At 55.3% G+C, this 20,919-nt stretch overlaps 1 protein-coding gene across 1 annotated transcript; it reads right to left on the bottom strand.

The window, feature by feature from the left end:
• Positions 1-6,475: 6,475 nt before the first annotated feature.
• Positions 6,476-9,525, bottom strand: LOC104254956 (protein Wnt-11b-like). Its single transcript, XM_059824488.1, has 5 exons — positions 9,458-9,525; positions 9,103-9,338; positions 8,388-8,665; positions 7,455-7,747; positions 6,476-6,650 (listed from the first exon to the last, which is right to left on the bottom strand). The coding sequence occupies exons 1-5, from the start codon at positions 9,523-9,525 to the stop codon at positions 6,476-6,478; spliced, it is 1,050 nt and encodes a 349-aa protein (XP_059680471.1).
• Between the last annotated feature and the right edge of the window lie 11,394 nt (positions 9,526-20,919).

Raw genomic sequence — 20,919 nt, 5'->3', positions numbered from 1 at the left:
GTAACCGCTAAGATTCAGCACTTCAGCAGCACTTTTAAAGGTCAGAGCAAAAGATACTGCTAGAGTGAACTCCTCTGTTGCATTAACCTTTGTGTTACCCAGAGAGTCTCGGAGCAGTTCACAGACCACCTTTCCGCAGGATATCTCTGTTTAATCTTTAACAAACATCTCCTTGGGGCATTCTCCTTGGAGGCCTTCACCTCTCAGAGCAAGCCAGGCAGGTTCAGAGGCTTGCCCTCCAACTAATTGTGAATAGGCTGATGATGGAGCATGGGATCTCAGCCCACCTCTCCTCCCCTTAAACCCCGGGGGGTCTTGGTGGGTGGGAGAGGCAGTTTTGACCCAGATTGTCAGAGGCAGCACAGGACAGGCCTTGAGCAACACATTATCCTGGCTCGCCAGGCAAGCTAGACCAAGAGGATAGGAAATCCGTCTGAAGCCCGGTTTCCTTTGAGATGGAGAAGGCTTTGCCTCAAAGAGCCAAGTGGGTTAGCTGGTTGGAAGCTCCTGAATCTCCTTGCTAGAAGTTAATCAGCCCCCTGTTTTTATCTGCTGTCCCAACTGTTCAAGAATAGGTTTCAGTTACATCACAGAGGCATGAAATCAGTAAGGATTAGTGACCAGAATCACCCACAGTCTGCTCTTCAGCTCCAGCATAGCAAACTGCAAGTACCCGCCCATGCTGTTCTCCTCCTGCCTGAGGTCTGCCTGGCAGGACGTGGTTTTTCAAGCTGCCCCTAATAATTACAGAGCTAATGTTCTCAACACAAGGAAAAAATAAATGATTCTTTGGAAGGCATAATTACCCCGCAAGCCCCTATTCACACCACAATGAGCCTCAAGCTGGGGACTACAGGAATAGTAGCTGTGATTAGTCCCACTGCATGTGAAAAGGGGGAGTTCCCGGAGCTTTGGCAGGCTGCGGATTGACCTCTCCCGCTCCCCAGTTCTGCTAGGTGTCTCGGTGCGGTAGGTTTTCAGCATAAAGTCAATGTCTAGGGATCAGCCTCAGCTTCTGCAGGGTTCTTACATTTCTGCTTCCAGACATGAAACGTGCCCATGTGCTTTCTATTATACAGGTAGTGAAACCGACCACCACGGTGTATTGCGTTTAAAGCACATGTGCAGAACATCTGGCCGTGCACATCCAGAAGGCCTGTCCGGTGCTTCCCAGGAGCTCCAGCAAGTTACATGTACATCCAGTCTTCCTGGAAGGTGTTAGAGCTTCTGCATGTCATCCTACAGCACACGAGTGCTGTTCCAGCCAGACTGAAGCATGCCTGGAAATTCCTTACTCCACCACACAGCACATGCACCGTGGTCACGGCTGACACATACGCAACCTGAGAAAGTCCTCAAAATCTGTACGGCCCCGGTTCCGGGGGAAAAGCCCAGTTGGATGGCAGCCCCAGGGTGGCCTACAGGCCCACATCAGCTCCTGCTCTGGAGAGGAGGCTGTTCTGCAGCTCCCTCCCTGCTTTAACTCTCTTTCTGACAGACCTTGGAGGCAGTGTCCCCAGGGGTGTACAAAAGGAAGACGCTACTATTCAGTGATTCAGCAAGGTGGCCATGGCACCTTCTCTGCACTGGCAGAAAGGCGATTCAAAAAGTCCGCCGCGCGCAGCCTCCAGGATGCTGCCCGCACTGAACGTGGATGAGTTTAAGCAAGCGAGAGGGAGAAATGCAGGCTGGTGAAGGGAGACTAGGGTGCTCAGAAATGCCACCCTGCTCCTCCTGGCCCCCGCGGACGTGATGGGGATACCACAAACCTGCAGTATCTGGGACTTTTCTACTCCAATTCAGCAACTTGCTGAAATATGGGGTTCAGAGCTGGAAGGGATGCCAGCCTGCCCAGCCTGGGAGGAGGGACGGAGGTCTGCTTCCCCTCTGAATGGCACACAGCCGTTGCTGCAACTGCCCTTCAAGCTGTGCCCAAGGGCCCTCAGTCTGCAGCCTAGTTCCCCCTCTGGTCTTATGGCTGTTACTCACCTACGTTGATTTGTCCCTGTCCCTCAGCTGAAGATCCCCATAAGGACAATCCCTATTATTATTTGTCATCCTTAGGGCATCACAGTATTGCTGAACACCCCAGAAATAAAGGAGAACAGAGATGCGAGGGTTTTTCCTTAAATACAGCTGTTTACTCATGTTTGTGTCTTGCGGTGTGATAATGTAGGCACAAACCATCCCAAAGGTCAAAGCAACATCCCCCAAATATTTACAGCAGTACAGATGTTGATCAACAGCTGAGCCGCCAGATAGCGGCCCCATACTGTGCCTTCCCCTTGTTCTGGCTCAGCTTTCTTTGTGAAGAGCACAAGCAAAAAGCAGGTGGAGGTCCTAACCCATGGTCCTGCCCGAGCTGCAATCCAGGGCTGTAGGGAAGAAATATTCTAACATGTTCTTGAACACAGAGTCATTCTTCCTCCAAAATGCTTCCTTGATTACCAACAGTTTGTTGCCCTTTTTCAGATTATCCTCCTGGAATAAGTTATGCAGCATCCCTCAATGAATAAAGAAATAAAAGGAAAAAAAATTTAGTGCTTTAGCAGCAAAGTCAAAAAAGTCTATGAAAAATCACTCTCCTTTCTCCAGACTTCATTGTCTGCACAAGTCTAACCAGCAGGGAACGATCACATTCATACCAGCGTTACTCCTTTCAAACCCAAATTAAAAGTCAGGCAGTAATGGAGAGGAGGCTTTTCAGAGCAAACCCTTTGCCTGGTTCTCACCGCATTTCATGTAGAGGGGTGGTTTTATGGTTTTCTTCTGTGTGCAAGCCATTTTCAGAGCCATCTCTCCCATGGCAGTTCACAGCACCAGAAAGTGAAAGACTTCTGCCATGGCCATGGAGAATTCAGCTCCGGGGAGTCTCATTTCCAGAGAGACAGATAAACAAAAAGCCACAAGACATTGGGAAAAATGGCTAATGACAGGAAAGTCAAAGAGGTAGATCCGTCACATTAGCAGTGAGCCCGGCGAGGGTTCGTGAAGCAGAGGGTAATGACAGCAGCCTACCACAGTCTGGAGAGGACGATTGTGAAAGCGGGGCAAAAGAAACACGCGAGGAAGCATCTGAAGGGCTGCAAAGCCACAATTGTTATAGAGATGCTCTCGGTTTCAGGGACACTGCTCTGCTGTCCTTGCCCTGGTTTATTCAGGTGCTGAAGGGCTGGAGATGTTTGTGGTGGAAGCAAAGGTGTAGAGGGTTAGAGAAAAGCCCTCTTGCACAGATTTCTCTGCCAGAGAGTTGCACTGACTGGTGCTGGAAGTCCCTGGAGAGTGATGTCAGGGTCCAAGTTTTCCCATCTTTTACCTCAGAGGGTGCTTGTGCTAGCCCAGGTGGGGTGAAGGGGCTCCGTGTCCCCCTGGCACCTTCCTGCTGGCTTTTTTGCCCAAGCAGGGTTTGAGAGAGAAAATGCCTCCAGTCAGATGGATCCCCTCAACCCCTGGGGCCAAGCACAGGGTTTATTCCCTCCGGATCCATCGGCTGGTGGATCTGCCTTGCTCTGGCTCTCGGTCCATGGGAAACTCTTTCAGTCCAGCAGGTCTCACAAGCCTGGTAAGTCCAGGCGTGGGCCCAGATTACAACGCCTCCCACTCAGAGCATTGTCACTTAACTGTCACCTCCCCACCATCATCCTTCCTGCCAGCCTGACCCTTTGCACCCTTCGACTAATTACAGTGCTTTCCGATTTCCCGCAGGACACCAACGGAGCCCAAGGTCCTCGCTGCTGATTGACCCCTCCAGTCCTTTCCCAGCTCTTCCCTGTTGGGCTTGCAGTCAAGATGCAAGGAGCAAGAGGAGGAGGCGAGGACTCTGCATATTCAGCACTTGACCCTGCCTTTTCCCAGGCAGAAATTCAAATGGGACCTCTCTAGGAGGGGATCACGACATCTCCCCCGGGGCATTCCTAGCTATTGTGGCTCCTCTCCTCTACCCCAGGCTATGTGTGTTTGTAGTTACCAAATGCAAATCACATTTCCCACCCTCCTGGCTGAATCTCTCACTCCACAAGATCCTTCCCCTGTTTTTTTCTCACCAGCTCGTTTTGCAATGCTCTGCGGAGTTCACAGCCCCTCCCGGTGGTTTCACCTCCCTCTGATCTGGGGATGCACAGTGAGGTGGCTATAGGGAAGGTATTTAAGCAATCCTCCTAATTGAGTACCTGCATCACCTCTCGGCTCAGCCTGGCTCTGGACACAGAAACTGCAGCTGTTTTGCAGCCTGGCAGCTGAAGACTCCCTTTTCTGAGGAATGCCGGTGACTAACCCCTAATTGCATTTTAAAAGAAAAACTCAAGATAGCTTTTTGGCCTTCGGCAGCTGTGATGGAAGCCTCGCAGCTGTGGCTTTACTGTCACTCTGGGAAGGCTGGATGTCAGCAGCCCGATCAAGTCAATGGCACATTAACAACTGATAGTGATAGTTAACTCACTTGGTTAACTATGGGAGCATATGCTTCACCCCCGAGCATTTCAACTTCCAGCTCCCAGGCTTGTCTCAAAAGCCACCTTTGACTCTCGGCTCTCATACACTTTTAATACAGAAACCTGGAGCACATTAAGTGGAGGGGACGGTTTACAATAAAAGCTCATGAATTGATTCCGTGACCCAGCGGAGGCTATTAAAAATGATTGAATGAATATGGAAATGAGTAATCGTACAGCTGGACTCGGGGCTGAACGCGGCCAACTCCATTCAATGCAAACCACAAATAAACCAAGGCGCACGCAAAGCCGCCAGAGTCTCAAGGTCATGGTGTGAGCTGCAGGAAATTGCCCTAGGATTTCCATCACGTTTACCTGTCCTCCTTGTGCTGTGGGTACTCCTCAGCACCCGTGTATTTAGACTCGCCCCTTCTCTCCAAAGGCTGCGTGACCAGCAATCTCTTACCCCGTGCAAGCGCTTGGCCCGTGTCCGCGCTAGGGGAAATGGGGGGGGCATCAGAGCCCCCATCCCTGGCTCCTGGCTCCTTGCCGTTCACACACGCACGCTTGGCTAGTCCAGCCCACCTTCACAAGGATCAGAAAATAATCCCGGACTGCCTCCGTTTCCAGCCACCAGCGCTGAGTCCCAGGAAGCCAGACTCCTTGCTGGCTGGTCAGGGACCTGAGGAAGCGGGCGATAGGAACCTTCCAACAGGTTTTCCATTTGTGCATGGTAGCTGAGGCTGACAGATATCTGTAATTAAAGGCAAACCTGGGCCAATGAGCAGCAGCAAGAGTTAAAACATGTTGTAGAACTGAACCGTTCCCCCGCTTCGTGTAAGGGTACAGAAAGAGGGCTTTAGGCTGTCCTTACAGCCTCGCTTTCTCTGTGGCCAGCTGAGAAGGAGATGGAGGAAGGAGGTTGTCCTAGGAAACATGCCATAGAGAGGTATGATATAATACATTTATTTAAAAAACGTACACCAGAATCCCACTTACATTAAGTATAGAGACTAAAGGTTCATTCTTTTTTCCCTAGGGCCCTGAAGTCGTGTCCTCTCTCCAGGCCAGAGTGCCAGCACACTTGGTATTAAGGGGGTGGAAGGAGTGGGCTGAAAACCTTCCCAGTCTAAAAGAAGGGGCAGGAAGGACAAGCCATGAGTATGCCACGCGCTGAGTGGGCTTCCACTTCCAACACAAGCCCAGAGGGCAGAAGCCACAGTGCTGCCATGGCTGCCTTGTTAATACAAGGCTGCTAGGTGCAGTTGTGCCACGCTGCCCTACTTCGGCAGCCTCCGGGACCGCTCCTGTCCCTAGGTCTATGTGCCATCATCAGTCGAAGATGAAGGCTCATTACTGTGAGAGCAGCGGCAATCTCCCTGCAGGTTGTGGGGAGGATTGATGAGTTCTGTCTCCTGGAGCAGGAACTGGTTCTGCCTTTCTCCAAGCCTGGTCTTCATTTCAGATGCTGCAAAGGGCACTGGGCCGGTATTTGCCCCCGAGGAGGAACACTCAGTGGTGTTGGGTTAGCCCACAGCAGAAACCTGCCCCCAAAGGAGCCACCCATGACCCCCTCACCCAACACAGCTTTCTTCCCCTACAGCCTTCTCCCAACGGGCAACTCTCTAACCCCCCCTTCCCATCCATCACTCCCGGCTTTCAGGCCACTGTCAGAAACCTCCTGCAAAGAAACAATGGCAGCCCAGGGTCCCCATTCACCCCTGGAGAAAAGGGCCTGTGCATGCGGAGTGATAAATGGTTTGTCCCCAGCTGGAGACAGAGGGCTGGATGCTCCCGATCAGCTGCAGGAGGGCAGCCCTTTGTCTTGCTCTGGAGAGATGGAGCAGAGGTCAGTCCCCGGTCTTAGGCTTCCCGGCATCTCTCAGTTTGAGGTCTTCCGTGGTGATGCGAGAGCCCAGGCCTCCCGCATAGCCCCCTTCTTGCCGTAGCTCAGAGCATCCCTTTGCAGTCGGCGTTTGGTCTCCAGCTGTGCCCCGGAGGATACCAGCGCAAGAGTCTTCCCGCCTGCCCTGACGCTTCTGGCGTTATTTACAGACATATCTCTCCACCTTCCGCCGACACTTCTTGCACACCACGTAGCAGCACCAGTGATACTTGCAGTGACACCTCTCCACCACCTCCTCCGTGTAGGTGTTGTAGCCGCGGCCGCAGCACATCAGGTTGCAACTGTCGCTGCCCACGGAGGTTTTGTTGCACTGCCTGTCAAGAGGAGGATGCACAAGCGGGAGCTGAGGGACCGTACCTGCCCGCCCGCGGCGGTGGTGCCGGCCACAGCTATCTGCCCTGGCCTCCTCCCAGAGCTTACGTGCCCATAGCAGGAGGCAGCGAGGTGCAGGGGTCTGCTTGCGAACTGGGGTTGATGTAGGCTCGTGTTACTGCGACAGTGTTTGAGCAGCTGTGGCTGAGGTTGGGCGCACTCACTCTGTATCACGCTGGGCGCAGGAACTTCCCATGGAGAAGGAAGGGCGGATGGCTCGGACCAGGAACTTCCGCTACTGCTAAATCTAACAGGGACTGCAAGTCACAGCCCTGAGGCAGCCCTGGCTCAGCCTTCAGACAAGGCTTCCCCATCCCTCTGAAAACTTCCCCCCACCCTGCAGTCACTCCAGAAAGGAGACATCTGGGAAGCACCGCAGACTCCAAGGGCTGCTGGAACGTTCTGGTTAACGGCAGGCAGCACCCAAAGGCTTGCAGGGAGAGGTGGTATTTCCCTTTCTGACTCCTCACTGGATGGATCCTGTCCTGGAGAGTGGAGCTGATGCACTCTCAGTGAGGGCTCTCCCTTGCCTTTACACCTGCATAGCTCTGTAAGGACAACCTCTGCCTTCCCGCCCTCCTTGGGACTTAAAGATGCAAAGACTTCGCAGCATGCCCTGTGGTGTTCCCATCTAACGGGGGACTGCCCATCCACACCAGCTTCCCGGAGCACGCTCTCAAACCCAGTGGTACAGACACTCATGAAATTAGAGGCTGAGTTAGAGTGTATTTGCAGCAGTTTCTTACCTATCCTGTGTCCCCAGAGACCCCAGGTGGAGATTCGGCGTGCAGTAGTCGGGAGAGTTGATGAGATAAACCAGATCCGTCTCTTTCACTGGCCTGACGTCCATTTCTTTGGGCATCAGCTGCTTCCTGGGCCCTATGAGCCGGTGGGTCACCTTGATGGCTGCCAGGTACTTGGACTTGAGCTCAGAGGCAATTTCATCCAGGTTTGGCAGTGCCTTCCAACAGGTCTTCACCGAACAGGAGCCTGAAACACCGTGGCATTTACACTTGGTATCCAGGGAGTCACTCAGCACCTGCGGAGGACAGCAAAACAGATGAATTTGCTTCTGCTTTCTCCTGGTACCCACCCTACCCATTGATTTGCAGGAGCACCCATGGGAAGTTTCAGCAGATGAAGGAGCTTACTGCCACCTTTAAATGAATATAATGGGGCAATCAAGGACTCAGCCCTGCTTCATTCCCCTTGTGATAAGAACCTGACCCTTGGGGAACTCCCTGCTGGACCTTGCAGTGGGGCTGGTGGCTTCCCTACCCAACACGGGTGCAGGATGGCCACGTCCTCACCTGGGGAACACGGCGAGCACAAAACCCGGCAGTTCTGGGCAGGGCTGGGGAGCCCAGCTGGAGCGGGGCAGGACGGGCCTCTGCTCCCACGGGAGGGGCGGAAAGAAGTACTGGAAGTACTGGTGTGAAGTGGCAAGTATCTTGCCCTAGTTGTGGAAAGGGTGCAGGGGTGTTTGGGGAGGGTAGCAGTGGTGGATCTCTCTGCAAACACATGTAACTCCGTTTTAACCATTTAGTTGCCTCCTGGCTTTAAGGACAGCATCCCAACGGCCTGGCCAGAGTCTACCGCCTTACATTAGGCACCTCTGCCCCCCAGGCTGCTGTAAGGTGTGCTGGGCTGCGGCAGTCCCTGGTGGGCACCATACCCACCTGCCTGCCCACCCCATTGTTATGCAGATTCATGGCCCTGAGCGCTTGTGTCCCCGGCTTGCTGGATTTTAAGGGACTGTCAGCAAAAGCGGCGCCGAGCTGGAGGCCGTAGCGCAGGTTGTCCCCGCAGCCACCCCATCTGAAGTCGGGTCCGGGGACCTCCAAGGGGACGGAGCCACAGGAGCAGAGAGGGAGCTCCCCCGAGGTGCAGGCTTGGGCGATGGAGTGCGTGACGGCGGCAGCAGCCAGGGCGTAGACGAAGGCGGATTCCCGAGTTCCTGGGAAGAAGAAGAGGGGGAGATGTCCTTCCTCCCTGCCAGCCAAACCCTCCTCTCACAGGTCTCACAATGCAAATGAGGTGGGTTTTTTTTTCTTGCAACAGGATAAACCCAAGGCCCAGCGCTTTTCTTGCACTGTATTTTTAACCTGTGCCACCCATTATATTACGCTGTCAGCATACAGCCTGTGTCCCCACCTCTTCCCCCTTTTTTCTGGAGCCTCTAGCAGCTGGTTTTGTTTGAAATGGAAGTTACTGTCTGTCATCTCCTGCAGATCTAAGTTGCGTAGGATTAACACCAGTGTAACGGCAGCAAGTTTCTCCAAAATTGACACCCATCAGCTGAACAGCAGCGCTGCATGTTAAAGCGCTGCCTGCCAGGAAAGCTACGTGGGGCAGAAAGAGGAGCGCGAACACAGCGGACCAAGCATCCTTTACCTTTCAGCAGGTCAGGCCCAAAGCTGGGGGCACGTTGGACGGAGGAGCAGTTCCACCTCATGTCTGCGAAGGTCTTCTGGCAGACGCTCTTGGTCTGGCGAGCGGCCCGGACGACGCTGTGCATGACCTCCAGGTTCCTCCGGCACAACTGGAACTGGTCGGGCACCAGCCCGGCGAGCAGCCGGCAGTGGTGGCTCTCATTCCAGGCCACCCCGCTGCCGCTCTCCGTCAGCCCGCTGTGGGGAGAGGATGGGTGTCAGCGGGGTGGGGGGACCACAGGCGCCCCTCCCGGGGACCCAGCCGGAGAGGGGGAGCCCCGAGGGGGGGCACCGGGGAGGGGGTGCATCCTACTCACAGCCACTGGATAGCCGCAGAGAGCCCCAGCTGGCAGAGCAGCGCGGCGGCGGCGGTGGGGTGGCCCATGGCCGGGACCGGGGCTGGGGCCGCCCGGTGCCGCCGCCCCCTTTTATAGCGGCGGGCGGCGCGGTCCTCCCCCCCGGGGAGGGGAACAAAGGCGGTTTCGGTGCCATTGACAGCGGGTTAGGGCGGTGGGGGGGCGGGTGGAGGGGGGGTACGGCTGTTATTAGCCGCCACCATCCCCGAAACAGCACCTGGGAGGTGACCAAGAGACGACCCGCTGCGATGGGGAGCTGGGGGGCATTGGGTCTGCCGCGTCGCCCCACGGAGCGCTCAGCTGCCGCGTGCCCCTTCGTGGCCCCGCAAGGTGTAGAGGTGCTGCGTGCAACGGGCCCAACACCGGGCCCCGACGCCGCAGCCGTGGCATTATCCACCTTTGGCGTCTTCAGAAGAGCCGTCGGATCACGAAGCAAATACATGGCTCTGCTCGGCGGGTAGACACTCATCCCTCTAACTGGCTGGCAGGAATCAGAAAGGGAGGGCGTTAGTAATGGACAGAAGGGGTTGGTATTAATTCCTGACTTTTTTCTTATTTTCTTTGCAAGAAGCTTTAAAAGATAGATTTTGACCCAGAAAGAGGGGAAGTCTGAGCCGTCTGCCTCCGGAGCCATAACCAGGCTCTGCAATAACCAGGACTCCAGACATACATGTGTCAATCAAGGGTGTGGACACAGGTCTCACCAGCCTGGAAAGGACCCAGCGCTGGGACTGAAGCTGGCTGAATGTGAGGAAATCCTGCCCCTAGACACCAGCTTCACAGCTTCAGCCCCAGCCCCTTTTCCTACAGTCTTACCGACCCACCGTCTCAGTCAGGGCATCGGCAGCTGCTAATGGGTTTCGTAACTGCAGAGAAGGAGGGTGAGCAGAAGGGGACACATGGAAAAGCTCTCAGCACGCAGCCCACAAGCACATTTCAAAGTAATCGGGTTAAAGCAACCTCTCCCTGCTGCAGGAAGGTGCTGGGCTGCAGTGCAACTGCTCCCTCCTCCACACTACGGCCCTGCCCAGGCAAACTTGAGAAACAGCCCTAAAACTGAATGCACCCATTAGAAAACATGTGGTCAGAGCAGGATCTAACTCAGCATGGGGCTGTCTTTAGCTTGTCAGCGCTGCAAACCCCAATCCGTAGTTGGCACGGGGCTTTCCGTTGCCTTTGGCACCCCAAAGTGCACGGGGGCAGGAGGCACAGCTAAAGGACTTTGCCTTGACTCTGTCGCTGGGCTTTTCGGATCAGGGCTAATGCTTTGATGTGTACTGCTAATTCCAGGGTCCTGGAAACAGCATAACAAGGTTCCACAGCAATTTGCCTCTCCAGGCCAAGAAAATGAGCTTAAAGTCCACTGGCTGTCTCACAGACAGCCCAGAGGGGAGTTTGCCCGGTGCTGCAGGCAAACTGATGTGTGCACGTCCGTGAGCCAGCACTGGGCACGGGTATCAGCTGCAGAAGTGCCCGTTTCATTGCAGGGACCGGATTACAGCTGGCAGAAATGATGCAGCTGGAAAAATGGTGCCTGCTCGGACAGGGGCTGGTTTGGTGTGACATTTCCATGGCTCGCACATGCTTGTCACGGGGTGGTTTTTTTTTGAATCTTTCCCTTTCGTAAGCAGAAAAACAAAAGTGCAGCCTTGCTGCTGTGACAAACCTGCAGGAACCAGGTAGGCTGATATTTTCCCACAGTGGGAGGTGACATTTAAGAGACAAGTCCAGCTGACACCAGCTCCTTTTGGAAACAGTCACAGGTTGAAGACCTCTACTTTGGGCTTTCACTTTCTCCCTTGCTGTGCAACTTCCCTTCTCACTGGAAGGTGCTTTCCCTTTACAGGACATAACTGAGTGGTTGGTTTGTATCCCCCCATGACCTCCCTTTGACTTGCTATCATGTGCACCAAAACTAGGACACGCAGCTTGAATTGTTGACCTTCCCAAACTACTCCCTTGGGATGAAAAGGCCAAGGTGCATTGTGCCGGAGCAATGGCCCATGAGGAAGGGTCCTGCTAGGAAAGCGCCGAGGTCACTCCCAAATCCTAAGCAGAGTTACATGAGGCTTAATTAAAGGACAGAGAGAAAAGAAAGAGACGCTCTGTTCAGTGCCCCTGGAATCGGCTGGCTCTGATCCCATTAACCTTCCTCTCCCTGATGCCTGTAAACTGACACCAAAGGGCTCCAAAGTTACGGCAAGCTCTTGTCAGCTGAGGAATGATTTTTCAGCAGGAGTAGGAAAGATACAGGATAAAAGCAAATTTGCTGAGCTGCTCGTTGGGGCGCACAGCTTGGAAGTCTCTGCAGAGGGCACGTGGAGGCCAGCAAGCGCCATCCACGGATTTCTGCTTTGGAGTGGTCTGAGCAGGAAGCCTGCCCTGCTCCGGACATCCCGCTGGCTGCATTGCCACTGGCTGAACATTGGCACTGTTGGGCTGGGACTCCCTGGTTTAGGGAAAGAGGAGCCTTTTCTCACTGCAACTGAAACTTAGAAAGTCATCCTTGAGTATTTCAGGGTGGGAAATGCTTTCCCAGTTGCGGAAAGCAGAGTCTCTGTTGGAGAGGACAAGGGATAACGCAAGTCTATATTCCCTAACACCAAACCCCGTGTTTTGGTTTCTGTCTCTACAATGAGGACTAAGCTGATTAAAATAACAAAAGTCTGCCTATTTTTATATGGGATAAGGTAGCAATGAGCACGCCTTCTCCTGTAGCACATGCTGCTCCCAACCCCTGCAGACCAAGCATCAGGTACAACAGAGTCCTCCAGCACCTGTGGGATATCAGGGCAGGTCCTGCCCTTCTGCTGCCCTCTCCATCCCCGATTGTTGCCCTGCGGAGGAAGATGTAAGGGCAAGTCAGACACTAGCTAGAGCACCTTGTGATCCCCAGCTGCACGACGCGTAACTCACAGCCTGCAGGGAGGTTGAGCGGAGGCATCTGGGCAGCCTTCATCCATCCACAGGGCATCCATCCCGGGGAGCCCCTAGAGCATCTTTTACTCTCTAGGTTCCTTGTGGTCCCAGACACAATTCAAGCACCCTGACCGTTTCCACAATGCAATTCACTTTTTTTATGTCAGCGTTAGGTGATGCCCACAAAAAAGCTCGCTCTTGGAGAACTGCACTTGCCCTTGGAGTACCTGTGACAAAAATCTACAAATTGGTTTGAGACACAAGTGTGTGCAAAGGGTTGGAGCTGCATTGCACCATATGGAAAGAGCCAGGCAGAACGGATGGGGAAGGGTCTCACCACTACCCAGCTTACATATCCCGTATGATCTGCTGGAAAGACCCCCTGCCCACACCGCTCCTGAGCTTTGAGGCAGCCTCAGTGCACCCTCCAAGGGCCAGAACTCACCAGTGCTGTAGGACAGGAGACAGTTTTCTCCGTTTTCTACGAGGCCCCGGGTCTTCAGCCCAACTCAGCTGCTCCCTTATCAGCCCAATGTCTCCTCCAGCATCCCCAGTATTTAAGAAAGCTGTTGTTTGTTTCGCTCCGGTGGTACCTGGGGCCTGGCACTGCCGTCCTGTGGAAGATCAGACTCTCCCTGGCTCCAATCCCGGGTGGCAAGTGGCAGAGATGAACCTGATCTCTGAACCTGGTCCGCTTCTACCGAGGGCTCTGCAATGAGAGGTGGTCCCTGTTAAGTCCCCGGCGTGATGGATTTTTCTTATACACATTACAGGACCCCGAGGGTTGAGGTAGAAAAGCCCCATGAAGCAGCACCCGCTGTTGGGGCCAGCTGCTGGTGCTGTGTGGGACAGGGTGACAGCACCCTGGGGTGCCTGGGGCCCTGCCATACGACCAACAGCTTGGTGCTGAGAGACTCCTTAGGGCCTGGGGTAAAGCTGGGGTCTTTTGCCATGGAGTTATCCATTGTGCTCGGTGAGACCGAAGTCAGAACGGTCTCACCACAGCGACACAGTTCAGCTTTCACCTTTCTTGACTCAGTTCTGTCCCGCTGGTGCTCACTGCGCTCTGGAAGTCCCTGATATTTCTTTGACATCCCACCTTTCCAGGCATGGCTGTTGCAGATTCTTCTCTTACCTTGACCTGCAACCAGATACAGTGTCCACATTTCTCCCTCGTGCTAGCCCAAGCATCCTTTCACTCTAACCCTGAGGATTTTGATGTTATGAAACCATATTCTCTGTAAGTTCCCTTTTCAGCCCTGGGGAATGGGGAAATGCCTTGGGCCCTGAGGGGGACATTGTGGGGAAATCTGAACAGCTTCTAGAGGGATTAGGAATTTTCTGACCTGGAAAAGCTGCTGTTGTCAGTGTTGGGAGGTGCCTGGGTGCTTTTCTGGACATCATGTGCTCAGCAGGCAGAGGGAAGGCAGCGGTTCACCAAGCATGTACAAGGCAGGAATTGCCAAGCAAAGGCAATCCCGTGTGCTGGGCATGTCTAATCAGACACCTCCTGCTTCAGACTCTAGCCAGGAGGACTCAGGGCCTCCAGTGGCTTCCAGTCCCTCCCAGTTACGGTCACTCTGCCCTGGACTCCTTTGCGGCAGCGTCCTGCATCCAGCCTGCCGGGAAGAGCTGCTTTTCTGATTGTTGCCCCAAAGCGTCCCAGTGCCACATCTCTGCTGAGGGATGAGGTCTCAGTGGGAACGCAGGCTCTGCCGGAGGTGCTAATCCTTCTGGCATGATTTCTACCGTTATCTCATCAGCTGCTTGGAACAGCCCCACACAGCCCAAGAAAAAGCGACCATCAGCACAACCAGATGCTACAACAGAGGATTTCAGACAAGAGGGTCAGGAAGGTCAGCAGGCCCCTAATCTCTCCTGAGCGAGACAAAGGTGGGCAAAGTGCAAGCCCACCTCTGTGTAGGTCTGCGGTTGCTTTCTAGGCGAAGCCGCTTTCCAGCTGGGTGGCTCCAGCATATACTGGTGCCTGGGGCTGTCGTCCCCAGGGCAGGACTGGGCGCTCCCCCCTGTTGAACACCCTCCTCCCCGCTGGCCGTAGGCGCTGTGCCATTCACACCACCAGCACCCGCTATGGCCGGTGCAGGCTGGGGTGCTTCAGGAGATGGGCATCAGGGACGCCCAACCTCCTGGATGGGACACGGAGCATTGTCCTGCCGTTGCCCCAACTGCTCAGTCCCAAGGCGGGTCGGAGTGGGGTGAGAGCTTCCAAACCAAAATGGACCCATCCCAGGCACAAGGGGCTGACCCCTTCTCCGCTCTGCAGTGTCAGGCCCAGAAAGGAGAGGGGATATTGCCACCTTCTGGCCAGTGGTTTTGCTTTTAAGGGCCACCATCTCCCCTTCGGGTCCCTGGAGAACCTGCTTTCACCATGCTCCTGCCTGCTGTATTGGTGCTGGCAACTCACATTGCAGCCAGGCACGTTTTTCCCCTATTAACCATATTGCGTTCAGGCAAACTCCTCAAGGTGTGGATGGCACCTTAGTCTGGAAGCTGGAGGATCTCAGATGGGTTGCCATAGCCAGCACATACTGGGGTCGGATGGCAGCTGGGTAGGTGAGAGCACCTGGATCCCAGGGGGTTAGGAAAAGCCACGAGCAACAGCCAGGAAAAGCTGCTGGAGAGCAGGAATACGGAGAGGACACATACAAGGACAGTCTGGCAGGCAGAGGCACCTGGTAGCTTCGCAGGTGCTGGGAGCCATGACCAGTGCTGTGGTGGAGGGGCTTAGTACCACCCATCCCCTTCTTTTGGGATGCGAGGTCTCCGTGAGAGCTGGGCAAGGGCACGAGAAGCCAGTGCCAGCATAGGGAACAGTGCCAAGTGGTTTCTGACGCCAACCTCCTGCTCGAGCCCGCTGCCTCCTACAAAAGGTGATTTTTACCAATCCCTCTTCACAGAAAAGTTTTGCAATGACTGAGTAGTAGGAAAGAAAAAAAAAAAAAAAAGGCTTCCTTTTAAAGCAAAAGCAATCCTTCATTTGATGTCAATTCCTCTTTTTAGCTCAATCCTTGAAACAACCCTAGAGTAAGTGCTAAAAATACCCCTTCCCCTTCCGTGTCAGGCTCTCTCTTGGGGAAGGAGGAGGGCAGGAGGGGATTCCCAGCCCAGGGGAAAGGCTTCCCTTCCCCAGCCTGCCCACACCGGAGAGCCACCGCGGGGAGAAAGTGCAGCCGTGCTGCTGGGGATTTGTCTGCGGGCACTGAGCGGAGGGAAAGGCCAGCGGGGAGCAGGCGAGGAGCCGGGAGGGACATTAGAATACATCCCCCCCCAGCTGCCTGCCTGCCGGGTGTTGGCTGCCCTGGGGACACAGTGAGGAGGGGAAGCTCAAGGCGAAGCTCACCGGAGGCAAGGCGAAGACCTGCTGCAGGGTCAGGGCTTGCCGGCGCACAGAGCTTGCTCCTGAGGTTAAGCTAATTACTGGAGGAACATCAAATAGTTGTCCGGGATGGCCAACGTTTCGTGTGTCCCACTATCGGGACTCGGACAGGGGCCACAGCAAACGCCCATGGATGGTTTGTGCATCACAACCAGCACACGGGGACCCTTTCCCATGTACCATCCCAGCTTGCAATGGCTTGTGGCTTCCAGGCTCAGGAGAGGCAGCTTCGTGCTGCCTTCCAGGGGTTCCCCTGCTGTCAGCATGCCCCTGCCGTCAACATGCCCCGTGTCCCCTGAAGCCCCTGGTAACCTCGGCACTCCCCCACCCCACGCTCACCTACTGACCGACGGACCATGTGAGTAGCCACATCCTTTTGCCTGGGAGGCTGTGACAGCACCGGGTTGTGGTGACGCAGGCAGTGGTGGCACGCTGTCATGAGGCACTGACGTCTTGGCGAGGAGGCAGGTTGTGCTCTCCGGCCAGCTCCCGCCACGTCCCAGAGGTTGTGGATGGGATCCCTGCTGTGGGCAGGCACCTGGGAGCATCCCGTCCCCTCCGGAGGCTGGGGATGCTGGTGAGGGCCACCCTGGGTGCCAGGTGACTGTCCTGCTGCAGAGGGCTGCTTTCCTTTAGCGAAACCGTCCTCCTTCCTCTTTCTGATGTAGTGGTGGAGTCAGTGACCTCACCACAGGACGGATACTGAGAAGCAGGCTGGGGGTGACGGGGACCTGCAAGGACTTGCTCCTGCCAGCTGATCTCCTCCGGAGCCACTTACGCACGCCGCCGCCCTCCAGCTTCACCTGGCCCCGTGGCTTCCCCGCCTCGCCGCGAGGCTGCTCCCACGCGTCTGCCTGGAGAAGTCCCAAAGCTGGGACCAGGGACCGTGGGTCTGCACCTGCTTGCGGGTTCACGCTGTAAGGAGACAGAGCACCTGGTGACACTTCATGAGCTGCTGTGACCAGGGCTGCCTGCAGCCGTGGCAGCGTCCCATTGCGGGCAGCACACACCAAGGCAGGCCAGAGCAGGCTCTGCAGCACGCCCTGTCCCCAGGGCCCCGGGACAGCTGGGCTGGGGGATCCAGCTGCAGAACATGTGTCGGCATCTGCACTCCCCCAAAAGCAGCCCGGGACAGCCCGGGCAAGCGATGCTGCAGAAAGGCAGTACAGGACGCAGCGAGGCAGGGGAGATTTTGGGACCTGCGTTCCCCATCTGCTCCCTGCCAGAGTCTCCTCCGGCTGAAGGTCTGCGTGCTGGAGAGCCGGCGGCAGGTCCCAGCCTGGCCGGAGCCCCACCAGAGAGGAAGAAAGTGTCATGAATAACATGCCTGACCTCACTAACTAGGCTAGAAATAGCTGCCAGGGGAGTTTTGTTGAGTCACGCAGAAGAGGCTGTGGCAGTGAGTGATAATGGAAAGCAGCGGCGGCACAGCCCTACGAATGGGAGGAACACGCGGGCTGATGTCCCGGAGGTGACACATAGGGACGAGCTGCTGCCACCAGCCTCCTGTCCCATCCCAAAGCCGCAGAGCAAATGCAGCATTAGCTAGGAGCACGTAAAAGGCACCCTGTCACGGGGAGCCAGGCTATGGCAAGAGGACAGTGGTTTATGAGATCAGCCGCATTTGGGAACGCATATTGCAGCAATATCAGCAAAAAATAAAAGAAAAGATACCTTCGGCAGCTGTTCTGCTACTGTCTGTGCACTGAAGTGGACTTACCTCAGCTCTTCTGGCGGGTGAAACCCAGGGCACGAGCTGCTGGGAGGAAAAGAGCGGTCTCTGCTACGATGGTTTCACGCCTTGCAACAGCCTAAAGCACGCTGTCTTGTGTCATCTTGGAGCAGAGTTGGGGAGATTTAGGCTAACCCATGCTCCATCAAACGCAGAGGATGAGGAGCGCTCTCCCTGCTCTGCCGGGCAGGGGCAGCTCGAGGAGCGATATCTGCCGGCCAACGACCAGGAAATTCTTCAGCTCTTGAAGCAGATGAAGCTCTGGCTCTCATCTCCATGGAGAGAAAGGGAGAAAAAAAAAAAAAAAAAAAAGTGTGCTCTAATTCAAGTTAGTTGCAGACAAGGTAATTTCCACATGAGTTAGCAGAAGAGCTAGTTGGAAATTTTTGATAAAATCTATTTTTCTTTGAAAATGCAGATCCAGTGAAATGTGAAGGCTTTCCACTGGAAAGAATGAGTTTTGCTGGATTTCTCAACTAGTTCTCTAGAAAATTTGTAAATGGTCACAATATTTCAACCACCACTGCTCTTTTTCAGACCAAAATTTATACTCCCCGTGTCTTACAGCTTGACATGAAAAAGCAACATTTTTGGCATCATCACTTTGTTTGTTTGAACTTCAATATTCTACAGATCTTTTACCCTCATTTTGGATCAAGAAAAAGCTTGAGATGCCAAGACATCCCTGGGATAAGGAAACTATTTCCCCGAAGCTGTGGGAAGCTCGGGCTGAGGAGCAATGCAGAACATAGGACAAACCCCTCCCATTAACACCAGTCAGTACCACAGCCGGGTTTCTCTTCACCTCATGGGTAACTCATGCTGGGTTCTGCTGACACGAATGCAGTTCGCAGGGGCAGGGTCCGGCCAGCCTGCTCAGGGCTCGTTGTCCCCTGTGCCAGGACGAGCCCCGGGGACTCACCCCGCACCCTGCGCCTGGCCAAGCTGAAAGCACGTCGCTATTCCTGGCGCTGGGAGAAAGGGGCATTGCCCTCAGCACCGACATGGATTTAGTTCTTCTTGTGGTACTCGTGAGACCACAACCTGGAATCCTGTTTTTCTTCAAATTGGGAAAGCACACGGACATCGATAAAAATCATAACCCAACACACCATTTCCCTGGCTCAGTTTCTGTACCTTCTCAAGCCTTCTTTGGCCTCGGGGGTTCTCCAGGCTTTCTTGGCTCTTTTAAAGCTTGCTTACCTCCCCCTCCCCTGGGGTCTGGCAGCCTCCCTGTCCCTCAGCAAGGCCAGCATCTCTCTGCCACCCCTCTTACCCTAAGCTTTATGTGTCTTTGGGAGCCTTCCCTGCAGGGTAAAATGAGTACCAGGATCCTTTCTCCTATTTTTAGTAGATGCTTTAGCAGATGCTCTAATCCCCAAAGAAAACTTCGGGCGTCAGCAGCCCGCTGTCCCCAAGCGCCGCCGTCCCTGCACGGGTCAACCACCAGCTGCTGCTGCTGCTGGTCCACGGGGACATGAGACAGCCTGTGTCAGTAGCGATGGATAAACGCGGCTCGGGAGCACTCGGTAAGCCTGGGGCAGCGTCTGGCACCGACCGAGCGCCCGGCGGTACATGGCCTCTCTGCCGGTCACCCAGCTCTGCAAGGCTCCAGCCCTCCGCAAGCCTTAAGGGGAGGAGGACGCTGGTGGGAGCCGGTGAAGAAGCAGCCCAAAGGGCAGGACATCTTATGGCAACACGCACGGAAAGTACAGCCTGGGAGGGGGTTTAAATGAGGAACAGAGGCCACACAAAATGTACCAGAAACACCCACCGAAGGCAACAGCAGCATTTTGGGTGCCGGCCAGGCGGCCCCCAAGAGTGTCCCTGTAATGTCACCAAGAGCCCAGGATGGGGAAGGAGGCTGGCACGGCTTTAGGGACGGGCTGAAGCCAGGCTGAGCTCACCCACCTGCTATCACAGTGCTTCATGGGTATGCAGGAAAGCACGTCCCTGCCCCAGGGAGCTCGGGTGCCACCCGAGGACAGGGGACCCCGCTGAGGAGAAGTGCAGAAGTGACTAAGGGGGGCACGGCGGCTCCTGGCACGCTCTGCTTTGTGCCCAGAGCCCAGCTGGCTGTGTCTCCCTAGGAACATTAACCCGGGCCCGCGCTGGAGCAGGGGACGGAGCTGGGGAGCACTGGGCCAGGAGAGGATGAGGGCTTACAGTAGCGTCGGGAGGGTGGCACACACCGGGACTTTGGTGAATGAGAGGGACACGGGAGCAGGAGTGAAAAGGGGAAGGGTGCGTGTGGAAGCAGGAGACCCAGACCTCGAGCGGGAGGCTGGGTTTTCACCAGCGGCGTGAGCTGCCTGCCCATCCCAAAGGTCCCTGCAGGGAGGTGACACGCAGCGCCAGGCTCCCCCGCGATGCCCAGCACGGCCGGTCGCTCGCCGCGACGAGGCGCAGGGTGCCAGATCAAAGGGAAACTGAGGCGGGGATGGAAACACGGGGCCATCAAAGGCGCTGGGGGTCCCTCAGGAGCTGGATGCTTGTCAAAGGCCAGGAAGCTCCAGCCCCAGCGGCAGTGCGGGCAGCATGGGGAAGGCGAATGTTTTACAGCAAAAATGCCCTTTGCTTCACAGTAAAACCACAATAAGCTTGAAAGAAAAAAAACCAAACCCAAAGTTAAGTAATTAGGATTTTAAGTGACTTCCAAGCCCTTTTGCTCTCACAGCCTCTAACCCAACAGGTATGTGGACAAGTAGGTGGCCTGGGCCAGCTGGGGACTTTCAAGGTGGAACCAAAGAGATGTGAAACTTAAGAGGTTTCATTGCAGCCTTATTTTTGTCCTTCCCCAGAGCTGGCCCCAGCCCTTCAGGTGCTCCTCAGGCACCTGGCTGCTGTCCTGGGGGGTGTAGCACCACTCTGCCCTGGGAAGCTGGAGACGTCGCACCCGGGACAGACAGCTGGCCGTTGGATGCTTCCCGGGAGCATCGCACCCCTCACACCGCGACAACACCCATCCCACATCGCCGGCGCAGCTCACTGTCCCGCTTAGCACCTTCTCCTGCTGCCCCCCCACCTGGGGCCCCAGCCCCCCCGTATTCCACACTGGCTATGTGTGCACCAGATGCTCAGAGGTGCCAGACACAGCGAGGACCACAGCTCTGGCAGGCAGAGCCGAGCAGCGTCGCTCCCTCCTGCTGCCTGCCCCTGCGGTAGACAGCACTTACCCTCTGTGATGGAGACAGAGCTGCCGCTGCCACCGCTGACTCGGGAATCCAGGCACTGAGGGTGCAACGTCCTGCACCCACCTCAAAGAGTCCGTGACCCAGCATCAGCCAGGGACAGCAAGAGACTGGTTTTTTCCTCTCTCAGTCTCAACGGGTGAGGAGAGGGCAGATTTCCTTCCTGCACCCGCAGCGGTGCCTG

Source organism: Gavia stellata, chromosome 14 (assembly GCF_030936135.1).
Source record: "Gavia stellata isolate bGavSte3 chromosome 14, bGavSte3.hap2, whole genome shotgun sequence".
NCBI classification, from domain to species: domain Eukaryota; kingdom Metazoa; phylum Chordata; class Aves; order Gaviiformes; family Gaviidae; genus Gavia; species Gavia stellata.
This window is presented reverse-complemented; position numbering and strand designations above follow the sequence as displayed.

Excerpts from the sequence above, each read along its gene's own strand:
- LOC104254956 (XM_059824488.1), bottom strand. The coding sequence starts at position 9,525 with ATGGGCCACCCCACCGCCGCCGCCGCGCTGCTCTGCCAGCTGGGGCTC. Across the intron at positions 9,339-9,457 it reads TCTGCGGCTATCCAGTGGCT|CGGGCTGACGGAGAGCGGCA; the intron begins GTGAGTAGGATG and ends CTCTCCCCACAG. Across the intron at positions 7,748-8,387 it reads ACAATGGGGTGGGCAGGCAG|GTGCTGAGTGACTCCCTGGA; the intron begins GTGGGTATGGTG and ends TGTCCTCCGCAG.